The sequence below is a fragment of the Sodiomyces alcalophilus genome, assembly GCF_042370955.1.
Source record: "Sodiomyces alcalophilus JCM 7366 unplaced genomic scaffold ACRALscaffold_4, whole genome shotgun sequence".
In the NCBI taxonomy this organism is placed as follows: domain Eukaryota; kingdom Fungi; phylum Ascomycota; class Sordariomycetes; order Glomerellales; family Plectosphaerellaceae; genus Sodiomyces; species Sodiomyces alcalophilus.
In genome coordinates this window covers 3,450,967-3,465,325 of record NW_027263535.1, presented here as the reverse complement: position 1 = coordinate 3,465,325, position 14,359 = coordinate 3,450,967, and the positions used below count along the sequence as shown (strand labels likewise).

Sequence of the window (14,359 nt, the reverse complement as noted above, 5' to 3'; positions counted from 1 at the left end):
TGCCTTCCGGAAAACCGTGAAACGGATTAGCAGGGAATACTAAAATAAGAGGATTAGGGGCGTTAAGAACGCCGACGAAGTATATAAGATCGTCGGCTAGTATAAAATAAGGGACGATATAGCCGCCCCCCTAATCTTTTATAATGGTCTAGGCTACTTTAAGGATACTAAGAAGGGGGAACTCCTCTATAAGACGAAACTGGCTAGGCGGCCAGATATCCCGGACCTAGAGGACCTATAGAACCACCCGCTAAAGGGACTAAATAGGGTTATTCCGGAGGACGGCCCTATCCTTAAGGATAAGGTAAGATAATACACGGTAGAAGTTAATACTATAGCCCTAGGTAGTAATAATACTAGCGTCCCCCTACTCTAACTAATCCAGCCCGAAATCGAAAAGGAGGTCACGGAACTCTTCGAAGCGTGTAGGCTAACCGGATACCACCCCCGACCCTTCCGTAGAGGAGACGTGGTAATAATTAATAAACTAGGGAAGGACGCTAGCTTTATCGCCGGCTATAAGCCGATCCAGTTACTTAGCGTACTAGGTAAAGGCCTAGAACGTATTATAGTAAAGAGGATAGCCTATAGGGCGATAAGCGCTAGAATCCTAAACCTATAGTATATCGGAGTATTACCAGGACGATCCACGATTAACCTAGCAGCGATCCTAATATATAAGGTTAAGTTATAGCTCGCGCAGGGTAAGCAGGTTATCGCGGTGACTAATAATATAAAAGGGGCCTTTAACTCCGTTTTACACGGATAGTTTATCTATACACTACGTATATAAGGCTAGGACGGACCGATAATATAATAGTAGGAGAGCTTCGCCTTAGCACGAAGCGCTAGGGTGATCTTCGGTACCTCCTACCCCGAAGAGTATACCCCGCTAAACCTAGTAAGCCTCCTATAAGGCTCCCCGGCCTTACCGATTAGTTACGCACTTAGTATTATAGAAATACACTATCTACCTAATAAGGAGAACCGATTCGGCTACGCTAATAATATATATATCGTTATAGCGTATACCGATACTAAGACCGCGGTAAAGATAATTAAGGAGATACTATAATAGTAACTCTAATAGTATAAAGATAATAGAGTCGAGCTAGACTATAGTAAAGCCGAGGCCTAGCTCTTCTTATACCGGAGGATCCCCTAGTTCCTTATAATAGAACTACCCCTATTCGATTATAAGGTTATTATCGCCTATACCGTTAACCTATAGGGATAGAAGCTACTAGCCCCGATTAGGTGGCTCGGTATATATATAAATAGGCGCCTTTACTTCTAGGACCATATAGAGACGTGGGCGAAAAAGGGTCTTAAGGTAGCTAATTATATACGGGGCCTTACCGGAGCCACCTATAGACCGAACCTAGCTCTGCTACGCCAAGCTGCCCTAGTATATATCCCGACTATTACCCACTACGCGGCGGAGATCTAGTAGGAGGGACCCCGAGCCTTAGCCTAAGGCCGCCACGACGTTATCTATAAGAAGTGGTGCCGGTTACTCTCTAGATACCTACCTAAGACTAAGACGATAACCCGAGTATAGATAACTATAATTAGAACCGTGCTCCCCGCCTAGAAGACGGTCCCGGTATTAGCCCTATACCGGGAATTAGGAATCCCTATAGTAAAAGACTACGCGGAGTACCTACGGTAAAGGTATATAACCCGAATCGCCGGACTTAAGAAGGACTACCCCGTAGTATAAGCGGTCTCCCCGATTACTTAAGGGGATATAAGACGGACTAAGGCCCCGATACGGCGCTTAAGGGTACTATAAATAAAGGAACTAGTATATATAAGGGCGCTATAGAACTAGCTAATAAGACCCTGTTTTACAGGACAGAGCTATTAGGATAAGGTCCTGTTTAATAATAGGACTAAGGAAGAAGCCACGGAGACCTTTTATAGGTGGGTTAACGAGCTAAACCCGGAGTATACCCTGGTATTCTTAGACGGGTCATAGAGAGGCTAAAATATAACCTAGGTATACTCGATATAGTATAGCGGGAGAGAGATTACCTTTAGCCGCGGATATATCCGAAATATAGTGGTTTTCGACGAAGAGGTAACCGGGGCGGCTAGGGGACTAGCTATAGCGGTCCGCCTCCCTAGAATAGGAGAGATCACTTATTATATCGATAACTAAGTAGTACTTTAGGGGCTCGCCGGTATAGCACCTAGATCGTTACGGTAAGAGTTCCTATAATAATAACGCCTAGTAACGATCTACCTAACCCACCTATAATGGTTACCGGGGTATATAGGAATCCCGGGTAATAAACGGGTAAATAAGCTCTGCTTAAGCGAAGACGCCTAGGGGATCCTATTAGAAAATAAGAGGCCGACCTAGGCTAGGGTAAAAGCGATTATAATAGCCCGCTATAAAACCAGGCTTTAAAAGTGGCACGCCTAGTCCTAGCCACGCCGGTATAAGGCGGCCGTGTAGAAGAAACTAAGGTTTAGTTAGAGAGAACCGAAAGAACTAACCCTCTCCCGAAAAACCCTAATACGCCTTATCTAAGTAAGGACGGGATATAGGGACTTTAAAGAATACCACTAAAGGTTTTATTATAATAGCTACGTGGCCCGCTATAGCTACGGCTATATAAAGACCCGGGAGCATTTCGCCTACTACTATAAGGTCAGAAACTCCCGCTAATAGCTAAATAAACTCTGGCACTATAAAGACGGTAGGAGAACTCGCCGCTTTAACCCCTAGGAGACCCTTACGGAGATCCTAATAAACAGCGCGGCCTTCGCCGCGCTAGCGGATATAACGGGCTTCCTTAATAGGATCTACCCGATCCCTTTGAATAAAAGGAATACTAGCTAGAAGGTGGATAGTTACTAATAGACGGTGGTATAACTATAGGTATAAAGACCCCCAAGGGTACACGGCGAGACACAGGGACTTTCTTTTATCTTATATACTTTCTTTAATAATATAGTATAGATATCGTTAATTATTATAGTTCGGGAGGCATAGAGTTAAGCGATTAGCACTATACAGCCCGGGTATAGATATATAGATATCTTACCGCCCGATATCCCGATAACGGGACACGGCGCCAGCTTCGCTAGCCGCCGCCAAGGCGTTAAATAGAAACACATATATATATACACGGTAAGGCGGTAATTAGTTAGCCTTATTAGGCGCGAAGAGGTCGCCGAATTCTTATAAGATATTCGCGGGGATATAGTCGCGGGGGTTTATAGGTTCTTTCTTATAGAGAGTCTTATCGATATCTTATATACTAACGGCGCGGAGAGAGGCGTTAAATTCGTCCCTTTTTTTCCCTTTTAGTCCTCTTCTTATTCGTTATACCGTGGCTATAAACATAGACCCCGAGATTAATCTTATTTCGCGGATAGCTCGTATATTAGCCGGTTCCTCTTCTCCTACTAGTCGTAGGTTAATATCGGCGACTTTATAGTATAACCTATAGTTCTTCGCGTAGTACGTAATATCGTTATATTCTATCTATAGTTTCCCTAGGAATATATCCTGGTCTAGTCCTTCTACTATATAGGCAAATACTCGCTATATATAGCCGCTAATCTTAAGTTCGAACACGGCGATTCCGGCGCTAATAGCTAGCTCGGACGTATCTAAGAATCCTTTTAGTAGTCGTTTCCTTTTATTAACTAATAGTAACTAGAGTCTTCGGGTAAAACGTTTATTTATAATAGTATAGTAGTTATAACCCGTATCTATAAGAGTATATATATATCTTTTATTTACTTATATTAATATTAGGGCTAAGTCGCCGCTAGCTAAGTGTTTAAACGCTTCCTACTCCTACCGTAGGGTGGTTATCGGCTCTAACGCCCGCTTTCGCGTTAAAGCTACTCTTTTTCCGACTCCTTATTATCCGAATTATCTAAACTCCTAACGATATCGCTATCCTCGGCCTATACCTTCGCTACGCGGGCGCCCTTAGCCTTTAAGCCTTTAACTCGGTTCTTATAGTTTATACGGATATATCCCTTTTTCCTATACCCCTAGCACTCCCGGTTATCGCGAGGTTAGTCTATGGTTATATCGGGTCGGACTTAATTAATCCCTTTTATTATAACGTCCCCGTTAGCGTCGGTCTCTTTATTCCGGCCCCGGGTTCGGTTCGGTATATAGGTATTCCGGCTAGTTAGGCGTAGGCCTTTTAGCTTCTAGGCGATACCTTAGACCTTAGTAACCCAGCTTAGGTAATCATAGGGTAACTTCGCGGTGACTAGGGCGCTACGTAGCTTCTAACTTAGGGCTCCCTTAAAGAAAGTAATCTTCGCTAAGTCTACCTACTCGCTACCGCCCGCTTAGGCGATCTATTTCTTAAATTTTAGTAGGAACTATATAAAGGTTTATTCCTCGCGCTATCTAAGGGAATATAGCGCGAAGGCGGCGCGAGGCTATTCGTTCTAATCCTTATACGTACAGTCTAGGTAGGTAAAGAATAACTCTAGGTCCTGGGTACCTCCCGGCCCCCTAGCGGCGTAAAAGGCTAATACCACTTACTAAGCACTCCCCTCTAGGTATAAGTTAATATAATACTATATTTCGGCGCGGTTATTAAATAAGTGTTTATCTAGTAGTAGCTTATTATATATCTATTATAACTAGGTAGCGTACTCTATTCGCCTTCTATTAAACTTCGCGGGGTACGGTAGGGGCTTAGTATATAGCGGGCGTGGTTCCTAATATAGCTCCTATAGGACTTTGATTTAGGGAGGGGGAGTAGAGGTCGCTAGGGTAGGGGGGCCCGTTACCGACTCCGCGGGTATATTCGTAGGGGATCCCTCTACAAGGTTAAGAGTAGGTTACTACGGGGCCTAGGCGTTCACGAGACCGTTCGTAAGTTATTAGAGCAGCTCTTATTATTAAGCTATCTATTCTTATAAGGGACCGAGCGTTATATTAATAGCTTCGGTGATCCTTCTATCCGTCCACTTAGCTAGCTCGGCGGGGTTTATAGGACCGCCGCCGCCTAACGGCGTATTCGTATCTAAGTCTATACTAATATAGCGCGTGGGGTTCGCTAAATTCTAGCTATATAAGCGGCTAGTTATAGGTTAATCGTATTAAGTAAGGCCGAATAATTATATTAGCTAGAATTAAGGAAGAAAGAAGGAAAGTATAAAAGGGGCGTAGGATTTACTAGGTTTATACGAGTTACCCGTGAGGGCGCGGCGTGGCCTGAGTGTGGGAGCTCGTGCGCGGATTGGCGGTTCCGGCTATAAGCCGAAACTGTGTTAAATGGGGTCAACCCATAACACCAGGCTACTATGCCTCTAAATAGACGTATTATAAATGCCTAGCTGCTTTTTCGATTAATTAAATTATCCGTAAAGGACGCGTCGGTGAATACCTTAATAGAGTCGCTACCACCTAATTCTAAGGCGTAGGTCTACATGGCTAATAGATATCGAATTAAATAGTCGGCTACTTTATAATACTAACGGCTCGGATTTACGTTAAATCTACAGAGTCGGGATACTATAAAGGCGATATCGGGGCGTATAGTTACTACAGCGTATAGTACTAATCCTATCTTTCGTTAATAGCTTTTAACGGTAGTGGACTTCCCGGTATATAGTAGTAGCTCTGCCGGCTTTATAGGGCTTATAGGTTTATAATTAGATACCGTTAATAATAGATATCCTACCTTTATAATATAATCGCGTTATAATAGCTATATCCTCCTCGAGGGATAGTCCCGAATAACCTTAATCCTAAGGAACCACTATAGTGGCTGCCCGCCTTATAGGGCGTAGTGCTCTTATAAGCTTACGATAGCCTATTCTATCTCTTCCCTAAAGTCTTCCTTAAAGCCGATCACGATATTATCTATATAGAAAAACAGGATTAGCCTATAGCGTATAAAATAGCAGGGCTCTTACGGCACTATCTTAAACCCGTCTCTTTTTAGCACTTCTATAATATGCTTTTACTATAGTAATAAAGACTCCCGTAGCCCGTATAACGCCTTCTTTAGTAGCAGTAATTAACCCGGCACCGCGGTCCCGGGCAGGAACCGTATATATATATCGTGGGGTAAAGGGGCGTGTATAAAAGCGTTAACGACGTTATACTATATTAAAGATAGGTCAAAGCGAGCGGCGATCGCTATTAACGATCTAAAGGAGCGACTAGCGAGCGTGGCTGTATATATATCTTTTAACGAGTCCTGATACTATTAATCTCCGCGGACCACTAATCTAGCCTTACACTTTTATAGAAAGCCGTGCTTATTAAACTTATAGGTTATCACCTATATATAGCCAAGTACTTAATACCCCTTCGCCCTGTCTTTCGGCACTATAATCCACGAGCCTATCTCTTTATAACTCTTTAAGTGATCCCTTTAGGCTTATCGGAACAGGATTTCGTATAGGTGGTTTTCAAGGTCTCGTTAATTTCTTAGAGGGGCCGGCAGTTACCTACGGTGTATTTTACGGTAAGGTCTTTTAAGTGCTTTTTTAATTTTTAACTTCGTTAACGGCTTACTATTTAAATTACGGACTAATAGGGCATATCTTCCTGCGTTAAACGCAGAGATCCAGACTTAGTTGCTACTATAGCTTCGAAATTTAGCCCCCCCCTGCTCTATAGGCATATAGCCCGTAAAAGCAGCCGCTATAAGCCCTGCCTAAGGAGGGGTTTCTGGTGGAGTTAGAAGGTAACTATCTAGGCGTTAGTGATTAATCGCGGCCGTGGAAAAGTCTTTTTCTAGCTCCGGCCTCGTAGGCTCTATAAGCTCCTCCTACCGTTCCGGCCTCTCCGGCGCTATAAACAGTTCTACCCCCTAAGCCTTAAGGCTAGCAGGCGCAGCCCTTAGGAGAGGTTTATTAACCTCGCTACCCGACTAGAGAATAGGCTCGAAGTATACTATTATAAATATATCGGCTACCTCTTACGGCTCGCCTTGCTTAATTGTATATAACTCTAGCAGGCGGATCTAATTAACGATATCCGCTAGCTGCTCTTCCGTTAATTAACGTAAATCGTCCTTTAGGGCTTTGAGTATGCCGTTAAAATACTCTTATTCGTTAAAGATAACGTTACGTGTGCGTATAATCCCGTTCCTTTAAAGGCCAGGAACCTAAATACGGTAAATATTAGTTAAATCGTAGCCTATAAGGTAGCCGATATAGGCCCGCGGCGCTAGCCGGTTTTAAAGCTTTCTAGACCTCGTTAAAGCTACTCTGGTTATAGGAAAAGCTTTATAACCAAAGGCCCGAAGGTGCCCTAGCTACGGCCTACGTTAATAAATAACTTCGAACAGGGTCTTCTATCCAAGGCGTTATTTAGGCGTTCTGTTATATACGTAAACGGTAGTAGGAACGACTTTAACCTTTAGGAAATCGGGTGATCGGGAGTATATTCGTATAGCTCGTGCCTTCTCTACGATAATAGCCCCGGATCTTTTAGCACCACTATTCTATACGGGGGTCTCTGCTAAAAAGGACTCTAATTAGATACTAAAACCCTTAACTACGCTATGTATTTCGAGCGATTATATTAGTTCGTTATCACACTTAAAGACCCGTACCTGCCGGTTAAATTAACTCTGAACCTATCGGATATATTGGTTTATAACTATATAGATATCGGAGGCCCTCTTTAACGTTATAACGTAGCAGGCCACGAATCCGCTATATCGATCCGTGAAGAATATAATCCGCACGTATCTATCGGCGGTTAGTAGGAAATCCGTGAAGTCGATCGCCCACCTTTTGCCTATATAGCTTAGAGCTATACGGGTCCTCCGGCTGATCTAACGACCTATCTTCGATCAAGCGTAGGCGTTGTACTCTACCGTTCCTAGCCCCTTTAGTTTAATGCCCCATAACTGCTCTTCTAGCTATCTTATTATATTAGGGCCGGCGTGCCCTAACCGGAGATGCTATAGATTACCGTCGGCTTAGCTAGCTACTCTCTTAATCGGTTTTCGGATTAGTAAACTTAGGGCTAGAAGAGTAGTAGCAACGGGGGCGTTAGTGACTAGAAACAGCTCTATAATAGTTTAATTATAGTAGACACTTAGCTTATAAAGGATTAATCGGTCACGGCGGTATATATAATAGTTCGGTGGCTCTTAATCCTACTAGTAACCGTTCTACCGTATCTTCTTATTAGAGACTAGGTTATAGATAAAATCTTCGTAGTGGGCTACGTCTTTTAACCGGAACTTTATCGGACCGGCCGTTCCTTCTATTATAATAATAACGTCTCTATATCCTTAAATCGGCACCGTTATAGTACCGGCGATTATAACGTTATTAGGACGGGCCGGTTTATAATCCGTAAATCTGCTTCTATTATAAAAAACATAGGATATAGTACCTAAGTGTAATATAGCGGACTAATATAATAGATATATAGCTACTAAGAGGGCGGCCGCCAGAGCTTCTAGCCGGCGTGGCTTATAACGGACGGTGTTTAGCGCCTTGCCTTACGAAGCTCCTATAAGCTTTTCTAGCTTCGCGGTCTTCTTAGACGCCGTATATAGTCACGCCTCCTCGAAGACTTTATTATTATTATCGCCGTTACCGCCGCCGCCACCGACTTCGTTATTATTATCGGTCACTTTATATTCGGTGACGGCGGCAGTCCTCTTCTTTTTATTCCGGGACCTAATCTTCTCTATAACGCTCTATAGATCTCGGTCTATCCTAAGGGACTTCTTCACGAGCCTCCTAATAGGGTCGTTAGCTTAAAAACCCTCCGGCGCTAACTCCGGGAATAGTATCTAGTAGCCCTATAGATTATAGCCGCGCCGGTAGTACGCGGGGTACTTATCCTTATAGAAGAGTGATTACCGGCGCTTAGCTAAAGCTTATATGGTTACTTAACTTACCTTTAGGGTAGGCACTATGGCCCAGCTAAGCTCCGGTCCGGTCACCGTTTTGGTTAGCCCTCCCGGTCCGTTACGGCCCTTTATTATCGTCGCCTTTACCCAGGTTTAGGGCCAGGAAGGCTATAGTTCTATGGCTTTAAGTAGGCGGCACGTTAAGTTATTCCGCCGCCTTCTTCCTTTCCGCGATAAGGGCTATCGCCGACACTATTTTAAGGTTTAGCGTTACTTCCTTTATATCCACCTAGTTACCCAGGGCAGGTCGTATAGCGTTAAAGAAATCGTTAATCCAAATCTCCCGGGGCTTATTATATATCCTAACGTTATAATAGTCCTAAAGCCGGTCCTGCTAATTATCTAGCTAGGCGCCCACCTTCCGAGAGTTAGTAGGCGGCTTATTCTTATATATATCGTAGTTCCTTTAAGAGCCCTTTATACAGGTCGCGATATAGGGTGCAGCCTCGGCTTACACTACTATATAGATCTCTTCGGGGGTAATGCCTTTTATTAGGGCCTTCCGTCTCTTTATAGCGATAGACTCTTCTACCCACTTAAGTATACCGTTAATACCCTTCTAATAGGTCTTATAGTCTTTACGATCTTCTTTATATCGGCGGTAGTCTTCGGTATAGGCGGCCTTACCTATAGCCGTTAGCTCGGATATATTAAAGGGTTAGCCGTTAGCGTTAGCGATAAAGGCGTAGGAAGTAAATTCGGGACGGGTAGCTTATAGCGGCCTAGGCGCTGGATTATTAGGGTATAGAAAGTCCTAGACTCCGTTACTATAGGCCCTGACTTTATAAAGGCGCTTCCATAGCTCCTAGTCTTCGTGGCTTATATAAATAGCCGTATTAGAGGTTATACTTATAGCTATAGGCAGCTTAGCGTAAATAGCTTTAAAAGTTTATCGAGTAAAATAAGACTCTTAATTATTACAAATAGCGTATAACTCAGTTTCGTAAAGATTAAGCGATCGATGTGTTGATTTAATTGACTCTATGGAAAACTCTGATCGTAGTGCTAAGTTCCTGCCCTTATTCCTGCGGCAGATCCACTCCCCTTTTCGGGCCCGGAATAACCCGCTCCGGACCTGCTTTGGGCCAGACTATGCGACACCTATCGGCATATAGTCGGACCGATAGCCGCGCACGGACTACCGATCCGAACCTATCTCTATACGTGCGTTAAGGGATTAGTTTAATCCCTTAAGTTAAAGTCTTAGTATAAAGTCAGCGCTTAGTTAACGAATATACTACGATTACTCTACGATACTAAACTATCGATCCTTTTCTATAATATCCTTTCCTTAACTAAAGTCTATAGACTTTCCTTTCGTTATATATAGCTAATAACAGAGCCCTTTGAAGAGTATATTACTATAGATTCTACGGTTTAATTTTTCGGTTTCGGCTTTCCCTGTTTTTAGAATATTAGATACAGTGGGTAATCAAAACTGACGATTAGAAATACCCCACTAACGCGTCACAACGCGTTTTCCCTCCTTCAACACCATCAACCCTTTAACTTCAAAAATTCGTCAAAAATCAGAAAATACCCCCAATTACGCCGCGCGTTGAGCATTCGCCTCATAAACGGACCCTGATTGCGCACGCCTATTTTAGTGGGCTCAGTCAAAGGGAGGTTAGGATCAAATTCAATATATCTCCAGGGTCAGTATCTGGCATCGCGCGCCGCTACGAATCACAAATATCAGCCCGATTAAGACCACGGTCTGGCCGCCCCTAGGCCCTCGATACGCACTAAAAAAGGCGTATTATACATACTATCGGTACTAACCCTTTTATATCACCCACGGATTTAAAGGTTTAACTAGGTCTTCCTTATTTAAAACTCACTTTATTACGATACCTTTGTTTAGAGGGCTTTAACCACTTCCGCGCCCTACGCCGCCCGACCCTGACTCTAAGGCACGCGTAAATACGGTTAGAATGGTGCCTACGCCACGCCTCTAAGCCCCTAGAGTGGTGGAAACGGGTTATCTTTTCGGATAAAACCATAGTCGCGCGCGGGGATAGGCAGAGGCAGAAATATGTTTTCTGCTATTCTATAAGTCAACTTTATCAAGACTTTATACCTTTACTAATAAATTTATAGGGAAAACGACTTTAACAGGATATTATTTAGCCTCGTAATAAGCCTACGCGCTATTCGTAGATATTCTAGGCCGGCTTTTCGTATAACAAACGCACCGAATTAATCGCCCTTTACGGCGACCCTAATACGCCGCGTAGAGGCGTTACGGTAGCCGTTATTAAGCGCACGCTTAAAGAAGCGCTTCCTACGATATACGAACCGGGTAGCGTATTTGTTTAAGATAACGCTGCCGTATATAAGGCGCGCCTCGTTCAAAATTAGTTACTACCGTGGGGTTTAGATAATAAGGTTACTATCCTGGATTAGCCGCCGTATTCGCCTAATCTTAATCCTATCGAAAACCTATAGAAAATACTAAAAGAGAGGATCTATTTACGGAATCCTACTCTAGCGAAGATAGGCTTTACGATAACCTTATATAAGCTACTCTGCCGGGCCGCGGTGGAGGTGTGGAACGATTTTAAAGAGGAGCTTTTATAGGCTCTAATTAAGTCGATGCCGCGGAGGGTTAAGGCTTATATCGAGGCTAGGGGGTGGTACACAAAGTATTAAAAAGATATAACTAGATATTCCTTTTATACGGTTATTCCCCTCTATAAATCTGATTTTTCCGAAATTTTATAAGTAGTATTCGTAAAGTTATTTATATTCGTATTCGAAGGGTTAAAATAAGGTTCTAGTAATAATATTTAGATATAGGTCGCCTAATCGCTACTTTTAATTACTCACTATAAATTAATATTAAGAATTTCCTTTATTAGTTACTGATTTTACTGCTATACTATAGCACTATACTTAGCTAATATTTAGAACTATAGCGCCTAGCGCTATAACCCGCCGCGCTATAGCTCTAAGGCTATATACGTATAATAATAATAATAAACTAAAAAGAAAATTAATAATAACTATAGTAGACTACGAAAAGCGATCTAATTAAGGGCATATAAATTAATTACGGTTATATAGTCCCTTTATAATTTATCGTATTAGGAGCCCACTCTTTTATACCCGAGGGAATCCGATTATAACGGGCCGTGTTACCTAGAGGGCGAGATCCTGAGAAATCTCCTTTAACACCACTTGCCACTTCCCATTCAGCCCCGTATACACAATGTGCGGTCGATACTGCTTAGCCCTGGTACGACGCCCCGCCGGTAACTTGCAGTGCCGTGACTCGTCGAGCTGATCATCGCTCAACACAGCGACCGTCGCAGATCCGTCAGCGTCTAGAAAGTGACGGGATGGCAGTCGACGACGTCCCCATGGACGAAGGCCCTGCTGCGCCGCACCATAGCTACAACTTTGCGCCGGGTTATCATGGCGCCGTTTATCGCGCGGTCACCCCTGCCTATAGTGCGGGTCTTCGAGATCAGCACGTGGAGAACGTGACTGGGACTAACCCCCAGAGCCACGGACAGGATATCGATACTACCACTCCAGGACCAGAGGCTTCCGCGGAAGCCAGATGTATCACGTACAAGATTCAGTCCATGACATGGGGTATCGTCCCAGCATGGCCGAAGCGGCATCCAAAGTACAGCAAGACGATGAAAATCATTAACTGCCGAGATGACTCCTTGAGTAGCCCCCATGGGATGTGGGCCCCCTTAAAGACCCGTCAGAGATGCATCGTGGTTGCTCAAGGCTTTTACGAGTGGCTTAAAACAGGACGCGACAAAGTGCCTTACTTTGTAAAGCGCAAGGACGGACGGCTGATGTATTTCGCCGGCCTTTGGAACTCTGTTCAATGTGACGGTTAATCTCGCTGCCATCGTTAACAGCACTTGTCAGCTTTCATCTCATGGACTGACCTAGAAGACACAGATCCCCACCAGCAGGTTTTCTCGTACACTATCATCACCACTGGTTCCAATGATCAATTGAAATTTCTCCACGACCGTATGCCGGTTATTTTGGACGGGGGGTGTAAGGAGGTTCGGGCCTGGCTAGACCCTACCACACGCGAATGGTCCAGGGATTTGCAAACCTTGCTAAAACCGTATAGTGGAGATCTGGAATGCTATCCGGTTAGCAAGGAAGTCGGCAAAGTGGGCAACGACTCACCCTCGTTCGTATTACCCGTCTACAGGAAGGAGAACAGATCTGATATCGCCAATTTCTTCTCCAAAAGTACGCAAGTCATAGGCAAGGAAGACCACTCCCAAGCTGCCGAGGCGACACAAGATGGAGACCAGACCTTGCAAACGCAAGGGAAATTCAACACCTATCTACAAAAAGGGAGAGAGAGTGCATCGGATGACGCTGCTTTGAAACAAGACATCAAGAAGGGTGCCAGCACATGCACAAAACGGAGCAACTCCGGTCCTAATCCAGATAACAGACGATTAAAGAAGGTTGCTGCCCGGAACGACCAGCAGACCTCGCCAGTTTTAGGGCGTAGCCTCTGTCTATCAGATCCGCGTACCCGACAGCAAGCGCCTCGTACGTCGGGGGAAGTGTTCTTAACCAAGAAAGACCCCGCTCGCAAACCCGAAACACAGACAAGGAGAACCATAACTGAGTATTTTAGCACTAAGCCTTAATACCTACTCATTATATACTAAAAGGCACTTAGTGCTTAGCCCTAAAGACGGATAAGGGATAAAGCTTATGTACCCTATAACCCCTGTCTTATTGTGCTAGAGGTACTTTCACGGTTTACCCTTTTAGGAAATTTAAAAAGGTTTAAGAAACGTACCTTTACTAATAGCACCTATATATATAATACATAACGTATTCGTACGTTATATATTATCCTGGATCCGATTCTAATCCCTAGTTAGTATCAGGTTCGAATAGCGAAATACTAGCTAAAATAACTGTCCGGTCCTCGAGCAGTCCTAAAAAGAGAAGAAGGTCGAGGGCAAGGACAAGAGCAAGGACGAGGGCAAGGACGATATTAGGTAGTTACGTTAATACCGCGTTAAGGAACTATAAGTTAGACTGATAGGGTACTTAGTCCCCCTTATTCGGTATATCTAAACCCCTGTATTCTATATAGAAAATGCCTTCTTTTAATATACCTACTTATACTCGATCCTCTTATTGTCGCGATAGTATTAGTGTATTTGGATTCGCAAGTACACCGCACACAATTAAACAGGGGTTAGAGGGTATATATAACCGTCTTACTCTATTATCGCTTAGCTAAGCTATGCTAGTAGTAGTAGTAGTTATCAGGATACTAATATCGTACGAAGTATGACTTATATTTATTATAGACTATAAAAGAGTATAAGTCTATAATATTAAGTACACCTCTCTAAGGATTAAATACGTTAGTTTATATATAATATGATATGACTGGATAAGGATCGGCAGTGGCCCCGCAGGTAAAGGTATATTTAATTTAAATACAAGGGAAATACTAGCATTAC

At 43.5% G+C, this 14,359-nt stretch overlaps 1 protein-coding gene across 1 annotated transcript; it reads left to right on the top strand.

Annotated features, from left to right (window-relative positions):
- Positions 1-12,223: 12,223 nt before the first annotated feature.
- On the top strand, positions 12,224-13,111 carry ACRALDRAFT_2075713 (uncharacterized protein; the record flags this gene model as incomplete). Its single annotated transcript, XM_071022271.1, has 2 exons — positions 12,224-12,737; positions 12,807-13,111. Coding segments are annotated over 2 exons (819 nt in total), but the record flags the coding sequence as incomplete, so codon positions are not given.
- Positions 13,112-14,359: the final 1,248 nt, after the last annotated feature.